We start from the raw sequence: 14,264 nt of genomic DNA, 5'->3' as shown, positions 1-14,264 counted from the left end.
ATATATATATATATTTTATTTTAAAAAAAACAATTATGGTTGTTGCTTAGTGGTAATAGCATCAAGTATAGAATTGACTAGAGTACATGCTTTTCGGTGCAAGCTCCTATTTTTCATTCTTGTAAATACAGTCAATTGATAGAAATAAATAGTATAAATTTATAATTGTAATATTAATTATAAATGACAAGATGTAACCCATTAACAATTAAACTAATATAAATAAATAATGTTAGTTACATAATTTACCCAAAGAAACCCCATGGGGTCTTCATAATTGGACTCCATTTCCCATCATCACTTCACTTATCTTCCTTTCTTAATCATTTTTACTCAATACCATGATTTTGTTCTCTTAATATGAATCATTATTATTACACTTTTATTTGTGTCCGTTACTAAAGAATGACCACTTATAAGTTAGTTTTATGGACATTTAGAGTATAGACAATATAAAATGTAGGGGTCTGACATCGAAAATAATAAATTGAGATAACTATAATTTCTGATATCGTATAAAGAAATGGATTTCAGTTAGCTTAAGAGAGGATAATTACTTGAAAGTTTAAAGAACTCATCTATATCCGATATAGGATTTCAGTTCTCTTGCATGCCCTAATATTGTCCATGACGTGAACAATCTATTCAGGGGCTCAATATGAGGGTCTAACTTTGATGCTATGCTAAATGAACCTTGAGTCCGACCCAATCCAAAAGCCAGATCATGAGAGGAGAATTATCCAAGATCATATAAAGAGTTCATGTTTCATAAACGATATGACATAAAGTATTGACACTTCGAGATATGGTATCATAACATATCTAAATGTTATAAATCTAATTACCATGATGCAAGTAGTGGGGTAGTTTATGTCATTATAAACTCATCATACATGTAGATTTATAATCTAAATTACCTTATGGTTGATGGTCTCTTGCAGTAGTGTGACATAATAATTTGTTGTATCACTGATATACAAAGTGAATTATTATATCACTGATACAGGACAAGTTTTTGAAAATCTCACCACAATTTCGAAAGTATTCAAACTTGTGTTCAATAATTAGGTCTCAAATTATCATTACAAGTAGATTTTTTTTCTTATTAAAGAGCCATAATTATAGTAGATGTTGTTTAGCAATTACAAGGCCTGTGGACAATTAAATTAGTATGGGCTCATCGAAGAATGGGCCGGTTAGGAAATGCCAAGTCATAGACATAATTTGGTGCAATGGTGCCCCTAAAAGAGGATCCACACTTGAAAAGTCTATAAATCAAAATAGTTTGTATAAAAATAATTTTAAAAAAAAAAGAAGAAGCAAATTGTAGGAATAACAAATAAAAATTATAGTAGTGCTCTATAACTACATTTTTATAGATGTGCTTCATGAATCATCTGATTTGTATAAATTGCAGTAACTATATACGTATATCGATTAGATAATTGTATATATATAACTTTATGTATATCTATTAATGATTGTGTTTGTATATTTGCATAAAATGTAAATGTGTACACAATTAAATTGAGTTAAAACATTTGTATTTGTATATCCAATTTCTCTCTTTCGTTTATACAAACCCAAAAATTTGTGTTTGTATAAAACAAGAAAAAAAGACAAAAGAAGACTTGACAGAGGAAGACTTGAATTTGTATAATTATAAGTCTATAGAATGAGAGATAATATTATTTGCATTTGCATATACAATTCTCTCTCGATTTATAAAAACACAACACAATTTATATATTTGTATTTATATAAAGTGAAAAAGACGATCCAGAGAGTGACGAGCGATATTTAAAGCAAAGTAACAAATGATAAAAAATTTATTGCGAATTGATTTAAATAAAACTTAGTTATAAAATTTACTTTGAATTACTAATGTCTTGCTATAATGCACAATTTTTAATTTATAATACACAATTTTTAATTTATAATAATTTGAAGATATATTAATTTTTTTTGGTAAATGTTTTCGAAAAAAAAAAGGAGATATTTTTTTTTTTTGAGTGAACCTCTTATCTCTTATTCACAACTGATTGCCATATTCCACCATGAAAATATACAGTGCAAAAAACATCAACAAAAATGGTGGCATTAGCTTCTTCATCTCTCTGCAATTCCCCTTCTTCAATTATCCATTCCTCAAAAACATCTATACCCAATTTCATTGCATTCTCTTCCTTAAGTTATTACAAGAAAAGGGGAAAATCGCTTGCAAGTCGTAGCCTTGGAATTGTTGCTGCTACTGAAGGTTCTGTTAACAAATCTAGTGGAAAAGATGAAGAAAAACAAGAAGATCCATCAGTTCCTACATGGGCCAAACCCGGTACGGATGAGCCTCCACCATGGGCTAGAAATGAAGCACAGAAAGATTCTTCAAGCGTTCAAGTTCCATTCATTGTTTATTTGCTTGCTTCTGCTGTCACAGCAATTGCAGCGGTGAGTTTTTTCTTTTAAATCTGGAATTTCGTTTTCTAGTGGAGAAGTTTTTTGGGGGTTTTATAAAGATTGATTCTTGATTGGGTTTATGAGTGCAGATTGGTTCTATTTTCGAGTACACGAATCAGAAACCTGTGTTTGGAGTTTTGGGTTCAGATAGTGTTTTTTATGCTCCATTGCTTGGGTTCTTTGTGTTCACTGGCATTCCCACTTCTGTAAGTTGATTTATTTTTTTCTCTGTTCATGTGTTTCTGCTGTTTTCGTTATGAATTGTTTTGAATGATGAAACTAAGCTAGCGTTTGACCATAGATTTTGGACTAGTTTTTGATAATTTATATTTTGAATATCTGTTTGGCCGTGAAATTTGATTCGTTTTTGAAAATGTGATCCTCAAATACTTTTCAAATTTTTCCAAAAGGTGCTTTTTTAGTTTTTGGGACTTCCACTCACAAGACATCAAATGTATGGCCAAATACAAATTTAAGTTCTAAAAATAACAACTTCAAAAAGTTTCGACCTCTGTCTTCAAATCTATGGCCAAACGGGAGCTTAAGACTATACAAATTTGGTCTTTTTGCAAGTTCTGTTTTCAACCCACTTTGTAGGTGATTTACTGCCTGTATTTCCATATTTTAAGATAATGGTAGCTACTTCTGTTATTTAAATTATAAGGTAACAATTTCTTTAATTGGAATGAGGAACCAATGAAGAAGTTCCTTAATAGATCTTTGTTTTGTTAGTTACATTTCGGTTCAAAAAAATTCCGTCTGTTTCAATTTGTTTGTCCTAATTTCCATTTTTAGTCCGTTTAAGAAAGAACAAGCTTTTTCCTTTTCTAGAAATTCGGTAATTCTAACTTTCTATATGATATGTTTAAGACTACAAAATTCAAAAAATTTCTCTACTTTCTTGAATTCCGTGCCAAGTTAATACTAGACAAACAAATTGGCTAAATATGCCAGTCTTGCCTGTATGGTGAGTACTGTATGGCTGGCATAATTTGTGGAACCTAACAGGGTTGGCTCCTCGGCCGACCCTCCATTAAAAAATAATAATAATAATAAAATCAGGGGAAGTACTACTTTTGGCAAAAAGAAAAAGGAAAAGTAGATGTTTCTATATTCATTTGAGCTGATTAGAACATATATCCAGGCATTCCTTTGGTTCAAATCAGTACAAGTTGCTAACAAGGAGGCTGAGGAACAAGACCGCAGGGATGGATATATGTAACATCTAATATGCAATCTTTAGGTGATATCTGCAGCATCTTATATGCATTTTTCAGATGTTGTTGATGGTTGTTTCCTAAAATACTATCATCGCAAATGAATACTTTCTTGAGGTTTATTCTTTCTAGAGCAACATGAGTGTACAAATTGTCTTCTCAATACCTGTTATTCCGCTTTATCAATTTTGTGTCGACTACTTGTCTAAAAGTCTTTAATCACCAGATTTGACTATTTCCATCTCTCATTTGAAAAAATAGTTTATCAATTTGTAGTTAGACAAGTTACTTGCTGATCTTTTGGCACAACTTGTGTAAGTTATCCACCAATCTGGTGTTGCTTCTTAACTAACTCTTAACATATCGACCTTGGTAAATCACTAATTCTCTATCTTGTCCCTCACTACCAAGACTTTAAGAGCTTGAAGCTTTGGTTCACAGCGTATTTACTAGTAAGTTGTAATAAATAGTCAAAAGAATATTCAAATAGGTCCTGTGAGTTAAATACATAGCATAACTTATAAGTTCAGTCTACTCTCATTTTGATGGTATATCAGCACTTATTCCTTCCTCTTATTTATTAAGTGAACGAAAAAAGTTCACACTCTAATAGCATCATAGCATGTATTGTTTGCTTGCCTTTACATGTCTTTTTGGTTTCAAGTGTTTGTACCTAAGAAACCAGCAAGTCATTTGTTTCTTGGAATTGATTAGTCATATCTGCAGAATGGTTTGATACTACATTCTACATGTTGTATTTCATTTCTTTGAAATAGGATCGATATAGTTCTTGCTCATCTGAAGACTATCTCTAAAGTATGCTTATATTGCTTTAGTTTACTGTTTCTCACTTTTGTAGTATCTGCCTGAGAATTTCTTGAAAAACTGATCGCGAGCTAGTAAAAAGAAATGTTCAGTCGTTCCACAACATTCTCTCTCCTTCCTCGTTGTGCTATCACACAGAACTCTGAATTTTGCAGTCTACTTCCTTTGAGCTATTCAACTCTCTGGGGCGGTGAAGTTCATCCATTTCTCCAAGAGAAGAGAAATGATAGGGAAGCAACATCATATGAAGTCATGTGAACACAACTTTTGTCCCTGTAGGGAGGACTATTGTATTTTTCCCTCAGAAAGGAACTTTAATATAGAAATATGTCATGGGCATTTCGAATCAGAAAGGAACTTTAATATAGAAATATGTCATGGGCATTTCGAACATAAATGCATAGTGATTGCACTCAAACTATTTGGCTCTTGTAACTGTAGTTTTGTGATAAGAATGGAAAATGATAAATAAACGAGCAGGACTAAATTCTCCATGCTAATCTCTCCTTTCTCTCTGTTTCAAGTGTTAACTTTTTCCAGAGAAAATGTGCAAAGTAATTTCTTACAGTGTCAGCCTCTTCCTTTTCCTATAGTCAATGTTTGGATTAGCTGGTTTTAATACTGGATATGATAAATGGGGTTTAAAAGTAAATGCCAGAGTAATGAAGGTCTCACTTTGATGGTATACTGAAAAGATGAAGTTTATAGGAGTTGAGTTCTTTTGTTTGAAGAGGATAGGACGACTCTTAGTGTAACCATTAGTCTATCAGAAACATTTTCTAGTGCGCATTTTCCAAGTTGAACAGCTCACCAATGCTTGTGCTAAAGTATGTGCCTCATATGCATAAGTAGGTTCCTCATCAGATCAGAAGCTAGTTTATGTGAAGCAGCCACTCAAGCTAAGATAGCTTTTCTATGTGGTGCTAGCTGAGGACGTCATACTGGAGAAAAACCTATGTACATCACTATACATAGCTCTTCTCTGCATATTGAGTTAAGATGTTGATTGAATGATTTTTTTTTTTTTATAATTTGGTTTAGATGAACTGCTAGTTAGAATGAGACAAAGTGATGCTCTAGATTTCCTCTATTTGGAGCAACAAACAATAGAAACTTACTTTTCATTTGCAGTTGGTTGTTGTCTGTATAGTATGATGTCTCCTTCTTGGCATAAGTATTCTTGCCATAAGTAAAGCCATTCAGAAGAAACACATATGAGCTTATGTTTGTTCTTCTCGGTTTTAGCGTATCAGCTTGTTTTTTTCCCACGGTGCCACCTAAGTAAGACGATTCTTAGATAGCAATATTCATTATTTATGAACTGGGGTTCCTACATATTGCTTCCACGCGTACTAGCGTGCCTATGGCTAAAAGCCACACTCCCATTCATTGAATGATGGATTCTCCCAAATCAACTGAGGCCTGTGCTAAGAAAGATTCTCATGCAACTTCCCGGGAAGAGAAAACTTTAGAGAAACTAGCCCGAGCTCAGTGGCTTCGAGCAGCTATCCTTGGAGCAAACGATGGATTGCTTTCCACCACGTCCTTGATGCTCGGTGTGGGTGCAGCTAAAGATCAAGATCAACAGTCTATGGTACTTTCTGGAATAGCTGGAGCTCTTGCAGGTGCCTGTAGCATGGCTGTCGGAGAGTTTGTCTCTGTTTCAACTCAACGAGACATTGCAAAGTCCATTGCTTACGAGTTAAAAGGAAGCAGTCCAACTAACATTGCAGAAACCAAGCAAGGTGAAGTCCCTCATGACATGGCCTTTCACAGTATATTAGCCACTTCAACACAAGGCGGAAAACTTCTATATGAATCACCTGTACATATACAATCCAACTCTTTGACACCTGCAAGATCTCCACTTACAAAAGTTATGGAAATGGATGCAAGAAGAACCATGATGGAGGAATCAAAACAGGACAATGACATAAAGTTAGAGCCACTGCCTAGTCCATTGAAGGCTGCTGCAGCGTCGTCTCTGGCTTTTCTCTTTGGAGCCTTTGTTCCTATGATGCCAGCTCTATTAGTGAGTGACAACAGAATCAGGATTTTTTTGATGGTGCTTGTAGCATCATTAGCTCTGTGTTTATTTGGTGGAATTGGAGCTTATCTTGGTGGTTCATCAGTGAAAATATCTGCTATAAGAGTTTTACTTGGAGGGTGGATTTCAATGGCTCTCACATATGGTTTACTCAAGCCCTTTGACAATGATTCAAAGAGAGATTATGATGATTAGTGGAATAGATGTTTAGATACTTGGTTTAAGTAGAAAAAAAAAATACTAGTATTTTAGCTTTTGGAGCAAAAAAAAAAAGTGGAAGTTGCGGTTGTGTTTAAACATACACTTCACTTGTGTAAAAGATTTAAAGCGAAATATAACATGAAAAATTGGTTACGGAGAAAATCAGGTTGTTATAATGAAATATAGTTGTAACGAATGACTATCAAAATGAGGTTTCACTTGCGTTTCTCTCTTTTTTTTTTTCATTTCTGTTTCTATCAAAATTTGTTTTGTGTCTTTCTTTGGTTGAAGACATCATCTAATTAAACAATGCAAAGACAAAATTGTAACAAAATAAAACACCTAACAAAGTTTTTCTAGTATAATTAAAATTAAATATAGGAAAGAAGCAAACTCAAGCACATAAAATGATTTTGAACATAAGTGGATCGATCATAATAAAAAGAGAGAACTGATAACATTTTATCAACATCAAAAAAAAATTAAAGTGGAAAACCTAGCGAGCTCAACAATATTTTTTACGCTTAATTAGTGCATTTCTTTGGCAGTCATAAAAGATTGGTGCCTAATATGACATGGCTTACGGGTGTCAAATTGGTGGGTTGGATTGAAATTAAAAATATTGTAATGGGTTGAATAGAAATCGGGTTGGGTGTTGATCCGCCCAAATTTACTTTGGGCTCAAATGGGCTAAAAAACGGGTTGGGTCTTGACCCGCGCAATTTGACCCGATTAATCTCAATAATTTAACATATTGATAATTACCTTTTATTATTACAATTTGAATTTCCGCTCAAGAATTTTTTGTTAAAAAAGTAATAAATTAATAGATAAATCTTAAAAGATGTTAAACAGATAATCATTCATACCTTCAATATAAGAACATACCTTAATAAAAAGTTTTAAAACGGATTGAAATTGGAGATTGAATTGAGCTCAATTGAGAATTCTCTTCAAATGGGTTAAGCTTGAATGGGTTGAGATTGAACCCAATTCAAATTATCTTGAGCTCAACCCTTAAAATTTTGGATGGGTTAGACGGGTTACATATGTTTGGGTTCATTTTTGACACCCCGTAGCTTTAAAAGATTTGAGCCAAAATATAGATCATAATTCAATTCGTTTAATTTTTATTAAGTTTTAATTGTTTGTTCATATTTATTTCAATATACAAAAAAAAAAAGATTTTTTCTTTACTATAGTTATATAACACATATATATTAAAAAATATTTTAACAAAATTCTTGATTGATTTAGACTATATATAAATTTAGCTTTTAATGAAATAAAATAAATTAAGCAGATAAATAGGTGAATCGATAACCCTCTCCTAACTTAACGGAATTAGGTTTGATTTTGTTATCCATGGCATCATAAATTGCCGTGTGCTAGGCTCCTTGTCCTTGGGAAACGATGGATTTATGTGATGCACAATCATTTTAATTTTTAGCCAGCTAAGAATCTTATTTTTAAAAATTGTTAAATATAAAATTAAAAAAAAAGGATTTTTAATATCTTGGAAGTAAAAGTTGTAAGATTTGGCGTTCTAATGTAATAAATGATTGAAACACGTGAAATATCCCAAATTACCAATGAGACCTTAGGAATTTGATTCTTCGGAATCTGAATGTTCCGATGATACATTCTTCATCTTTAATCATAAAATTATAATTACAATACATAAATTTTTGTTAAATACTACTTGTGAAGGGTATTGATTAACAGAAAAGAAACAAATAATCGAAAGACATACACCTTAGCCATCAAAATATGTCCATGAATGGTAGAAAACTCATTCTAAAAATATTTTAGACATAGCTATTCATATTGATATTTCTTTCAAATTTCCTGAAAAATATTTTTATTAAATTGAACACCTATCATCAAAATAGTTGTTTAATTATGAATAACACGTTAAAATTGATCATAACTCATAACAATATAATGCCAAACAATGGAAGCAATATCTTCCTCACCAAGATGCACGTATACGCAACGTAACAGGGATAGAAACGACCACGTCGTTGAGATTTAACTACTAGTATTTGTATCTACGCCATTGACATAGATTATACTCTATACTATATTATTATTATTATTATTATTATTATTATTATTATTAGAAGATAGACCACTATGAGATAAGATTCTAAACCAAAAAAATAAAAAAATCAATCCATCTTGAAATAAATATCGTTTTAGCAACAACCAAAAAAATAAGCAAAATAAGTATGGTTCTACAAATTTAAAACAAAAAAAATAGCAATTGTTTCTAACTATACTTTTGTATTAAGGAATGATTCATTCTTAATAATGCTTAATTCTCAAAAGACATACTTCCTCCGTTTCAAAAAGAGTGATCTAGTTTGATATAACATAAAATTTTAAAAAATAAAGAAAATTTTTGAATTTTGTAGTCTTAAATTAAAATTATGTCAAATGTACTAAATTGCCTTTCAATCTTGTGACTTTGAACATGTCACGTGACAAACTGAAATTAAAATGTTACCAAAAAATAAAAGAGATCATTCATTTTGAAACAGATTAAAAAGAAAATAAGTTCATTCCTTTTAAACGAAAAAAGTACCTTGTTAAAAAGTTTGATATCCATAGAGCCTCTTTATATAAAGTTAAACAAACTTTTCTTCATAAACTAACTTTTAGAATTGAGTTAGACCGTATGAGATCAAAACGATTTCAATTTATTGTTCTCTCTATTGAAAAAATATAAAAAGAGTACAAGTCAAAGAGCAATGATGAAGCCAATCTAGCATGGTGACAAAAGGGTATGGCATAGGAGTTGCCAATAATTAATAAACCCAACTCCCCTCCCCTCATTTTCATATTTTGTCACTTCTATTTACTTATAATAAATAACCACCATCTTCTTCTTCTCTCTTCACCATCTTTAAAAACTTAGCTACATTTTTCTAGTAAATTAGTATCAAGAAAATAAAAATGAAGCAGCTAGATACTAAAGACTTAGCTTCTTCCTTACCTGTTCTTCAAAGATTAGATCGCCTCGATCTCCTGGTAATAACTACTTTCCTCTGTTCACTTTTATTCGTTCATTATACTAAAAAAAATAATTGTTCACGACTTTTCGTGACGTATAATGCAGCTGCAGGTTCTAGAAGAGAAACATGGGATGTCGTCACCAAAAAATGAGAAAGGAAAAGAAGAAAACTCAGAGTACTGCAGGAGTACTCTGAGTCTATCTACTGCACTTGAAGAAGTTCATCACAAAGGCACTCTTGTTGATCGACTCACTGCACTCGAGAATCGAGTTTTAAAGGTTTAAAAGATCATAAGATTAAAGAATATTTTAATATATTATTTCACATATTTTTAGTTTAAGATAATCAGAAGATCGATTGAAAAGTCATTATCATTATTATTTAGAATTTCATGTTCGGCCAAACTAAGACATAATACATAAAATATATTGATTTGTGTTGTTTAGTTGCAGCTAAGCTTAGAAATAGAAGAAGGGAACACTTCAAGGTCGAGTTCATCAAAGTCAAGAAATCATGACAACGAAGACGAAAAGGTCAATCTCAAACAGGTAAATAACGTTTAGATAGTCAACCAACTGAAAAAAGCATAATATATTTATATCTTTTTAAATAAAAATAAGAAGATTTATCACTTCTTTTTTCTTCAAAATATATCATCATCCTTGGTGCTTAATTATAAGTGGTTGAGTTGTTACTCAAGTGAAACATTTAAAAGAGATATACTACATTCCATATGTACTATTCATGTTTTACTCTAATTAACAAGTATCCTAATTATGATTAAGAAAATGTCATCCTTAAGACATGTGACAAATAATATAAACCATAGTACATTTTAACTTTACCTGCTTAATTAATTTTATATTTTTTCATACAATATATAGGCTTGTGTCTATATATATATTAATTAATACATGATGATTAGTTCTTTAATTTGTTAGAACATATGATTATTGGCTTTTATTAATAATAATAAATTTGTTTGTAATTTTACAGGAAGAAGCATTAAAAGCATGTTTATGTAGTGAGAAAACAGATAAAGTTGTTGGTAATGCTAAAATGACAAAGAAAAAATGGCGCATTGGCAGCTGGCTTCGATTGGGATGTAATTAAATTTTGAAAATTATGTATGTAATTTAATTATATTTCTAGTACTTGCAATTTGTACTTGTTTAAGCTTCAAGTCGATTGATTGCTTATGATTTTATCATCCGTCATACCTATCGGTTAGGAGACCATAATTAGACGCTTTCTAGATATTATAACTTACAAATATTTAATTTTCGTACGATATATATACATATATAAAGTTTAAGCTAAAAATATAAGATATATCGTATTTAAAAGTGAGTGGCTGATCTTGTGCAATAATGTAGGTTGCTGAGATCTTTTGGTGATTGTCAAAGTATAATAAAGAGAGATATCAATGCTGGCAGGAGCAAGATAATATGAATATTGGATAATGATTTGACTTAAACTATTTCACGTTAAAAAGGGATATGCTACTATATATTTTTTTTTTTCAAAAATACATGAAAACAAAACAATTGCATCTCTTAATTAATAATTAAGAATTCTGCAAAAAAAATAAATAATAATCAACCATATATAGTATAAAAAAATGTATCGAAAATATATTAGAGTTCATCGAAGAATTTCTTATAGTTAATCTAATCAATTATAATTCAGTCTAGGTTAGCAATATTGTATTTAAAAAAAAGTATAGTTTAATGGGAGTAGGTAACATAGATCTACTTTTCTTAATTCTTTATAAATATTTTTTTTAATATGTAGCTTGCGGCTAGAGAGTAGAGGCTATATATGCTGGCAAAATTAGTGTAATTTAAATAAAAGCTTTAAAATCAAAATCAAATTAATATTAATGTCAAAAGAATTCAACATTAAGAAGAATATTATATTAAATAATCACTCTTTAATCTTGCATTTATCTCTTGTTTAAATGGTGGCAGTACATAATTTTATTTTAAATATTTAGTTATATAATTACTATTTATTAATTGTATTTACTTTAATATGATTTAGTAATTTTAGATTATAATCATTTTTATTATGATTAATTATTATTATAATATTACTATTATGATATTTTATTTTGACATTTAAAATATCCAAATTAACCCAACGTATATACAGCCTATAACATTTTTGGTTGTAAAAGAGACGTTTGCTAGAAAGTTCAATTTGAAATAAATAATTTGACTTAGGCTAATTCGTTTTTGGCTAATTTGCTTCAATAAATAGATTGCGTTTAATTAAATTTTTAAAAAATATTTTTTAGAGTTAAATTACGAAAAAAGATAAGTATCAACACATTTTCAATATTAAGGTTATTTCCCTTTTATTTTTTATAAATATAAATTATTTTAAATATATTTATATGGCAACAATATTTTAATCTTGGAAAAAATTTATTTCTAATTCTATTTTTCTTTTTTTGGTAAAAGTAAGAAAGTTTTAGCTTGATATTGAGAATGATATTTAACTATGGGGTAAATATGGAGAAATTTTTTTTATCTTTTCTTCATATATAAAAAATAACAAGTAAAACTGAAAGTCATTTTTAGAAAAGTAACAAATAGAAATAAATGTAAATAAATGGAGCAATACCTTTTTGGAAGTTATCTAAATACACATTATATGTTATCACAATCTCTAAAATTTTCTACCATTAAAAAAAATTTATCTCTCAGATACATCACTCCCTTCTTGTTGATACATTCAAATACATCTTTCCCATATGTATTAGAATGTCCTATCCGTTTTCTTATACACCTCTATCCTCTCTTTAATATATCCTCCCTTATGCAGTGGCGGAGCCATCATAGTTTTAGGGCCCCTTCGATGAAAAATTATATTATTTTTATATGATTAAAATAAATTTTTAGGTATATATATTAGATGTTGAACCTCATTCGGCTATTACATGTGTCTATTTTTTCATATTTTGAACCCTCTTATCGAAAATTCGGGCTCCGCCTCTTCCCCTACGTAGGATGCTTGTTGATATATCTGGAAGTCCTGAAATGTATTTGAAATTCATAAATTTTAAGAGATTTTTATAATTTTTTAAAAAATAGAAAAATAATGTAATTAACTTTTAGCAAAATGAATTTATGTAAATTTTATTGTTCCCTCCATTGCTATTTGTCCATTTTCAATTTAAAATTATTAAGGAAATAAGTAAATTTACCATTCTATTTATATTAATTGATAGATTTTAAAAATAATTTATTCATTAAAAAGATTCTAGCTTTTTCAAAACCATTAAACCTTCGAATAAATAAAAAACATAACAGATAAAAGATACTCCCTCTATCCCATTTTATTGGCACCATTTTTTTTTTGTTCAATTTTAAAAAAAATATCACATTCCCTTATATGGTAGGTATTAAAAGATACAATTCATTTTTTATCCTTGTTGATCATATTTAATTTCAAATATACTACTCTAATACATTTATGATGAGAGAAAAATAAATTTACTTTTTTAAAGAACAATTTGATAAATATTTCAAAGTCTTCATTATTTGTTAAACTTTATGCGTGATCAAATATTATCACATAAAATGAAACGAAAAAAAATTTATCTTTATTAAAAATAACAAATATGAAGTTCAAATGAATCAAATAAAATAAATCAAAACGAATAATATCTTTTTTTTGTCAAATAAATATTCTTGTTGATCGAAATTGTCAAATCGGCTCTAAACGTGACCACTAGTATGAAGAAACTAGAAAGGACCCATATTTTATTAGCCTGTCATATTCTATGTAGAAATCACATTTTTTTTTTTTTTGGTAAATTCCACGTGTTGACTTCAAAATCACAACTTACGGCTAAAGGTTGTCAATGTAAGCTAGCACATTCTATTACTCCGTGTTAATTTATATAGGCTTTGATATTTTACGTGTTAGATCGGGCTAGCTCATTTTTTGTGTGGGCCAGAAGACAGCCGGCCCAATCCACAAGTACATGGGCTATAGACTTGCCGGGTCAGTCCACTTTTTTTTTTTTAAAAATATATTATTTTTAGAATTATTAAATTAAATTATAAATTATGAATAATAATTTTAAAAATATGATCATAAATATAGACAAAACAATATTACATAATGTTAATGTTACTACTTTTTAATCAAATTGACAAATAAATTTATTTTTATAATATTTATTAATTTTTCTTTCAAGTAAAAATATAAATATCTAAATAGAAATATTAATCTAATTGTTTTTAATTTTGACTCTCTTTAATTTTAAATTTTAATATTATATTATATTTTTATTGGCCCACGGGAAGGTCCTACCGATATTTCTCAAGCCCTACAAATCAACAGACTTATTTAGGCCGGGCTAAAAGGTTCTTTTCTCAAATGGGCTCCAAAAATCGTAGTCCAGCCCTATTAAATCCCGGGTTAGGCCAGGTCGGTTCAACAGACCTAGCCCATATTGACGGCTCTACTTACACCAATAAGGATTGTGAT

General features: G+C 29.9%; 3 protein-coding genes across 7 annotated transcripts; all 3 read left to right on the top strand.

Annotated features, from left to right (window-relative positions):
• The first annotated feature begins 2,015 nt into the window (after positions 1 to 2,015).
• LOC107011537 lies at positions 2,016 to 4,990 on the top strand. 4 transcript variants are annotated; one of them, XM_015211075.2, is made up of 4 exons: positions 2,016 to 2,445; positions 2,544 to 2,660; positions 3,599 to 3,697; positions 4,652 to 4,990. In XM_015211075.2, the coding sequence occupies exons 1-3, from the start codon at positions 2,092 to 2,094 to the stop codon at positions 3,674 to 3,676; spliced, it is 549 nt and encodes a 182-aa protein (XP_015066561.1). In that variant the 5' UTR covers positions 2,016 to 2,091; the 3' UTR covers positions 3,677 to 3,697; positions 4,652 to 4,990. The 4 variants fall into 4 exon arrangements, with proteins under 4 accessions (XP_015066561.1, XP_015066562.1, XP_027770450.1 ...); XM_015211076.2 differs by having other exon boundaries at positions 4,531 to 4,990; XM_027914649.1 differs by having other exon boundaries at positions 4,398 to 4,990.
• A 154-nt stretch (positions 4,991 to 5,144) lies between these two features.
• On the top strand, positions 5,145 to 6,947 carry LOC114073830 (vacuolar iron transporter homolog 1-like). The gene has a single exon (XM_027914648.1). It carries the CDS (start codon positions 5,890 to 5,892, stop codon positions 6,736 to 6,738), a length of 849 nt encoding a protein of 282 aa, XP_027770449.1. The 5' UTR covers positions 5,145 to 5,889; the 3' UTR covers positions 6,739 to 6,947.
• Positions 6,948 to 9,597: 2,650 nt separating this feature from the next.
• On the top strand, positions 9,598 to 10,978 carry LOC107010657. Of its 2 annotated transcripts, none has more exons than XM_015209948.2 (4): positions 9,598 to 9,777; positions 9,866 to 10,039; positions 10,208 to 10,309; positions 10,758 to 10,978. In XM_015209948.2, exons 1-4 carry the CDS (start codon positions 9,703 to 9,705, stop codon positions 10,872 to 10,874), a joined length of 468 nt encoding a protein of 155 aa, XP_015065434.1. In that variant the 5' UTR covers positions 9,598 to 9,702; the 3' UTR covers positions 10,875 to 10,978. The 2 variants fall into 2 exon arrangements, with proteins under 2 accessions (XP_015065434.1, XP_015065435.1); XM_015209949.2 differs by having other exon boundaries at positions 9,599 to 9,777; positions 10,214 to 10,309.
• Positions 10,979 to 14,264: the final 3,286 nt, after the last annotated feature.

The sequence above is a fragment of the Solanum pennellii genome, chromosome 2 (assembly GCF_001406875.1).
Source record: "Solanum pennellii chromosome 2, SPENNV200".
NCBI classification, from domain to species: Eukaryota; Viridiplantae; Streptophyta; class Magnoliopsida; order Solanales; family Solanaceae; genus Solanum; species Solanum pennellii.
The sequence above is the reverse complement of the archived record's forward strand: the minus strand, read 5'-3'. Positions and strand labels throughout refer to the sequence as shown.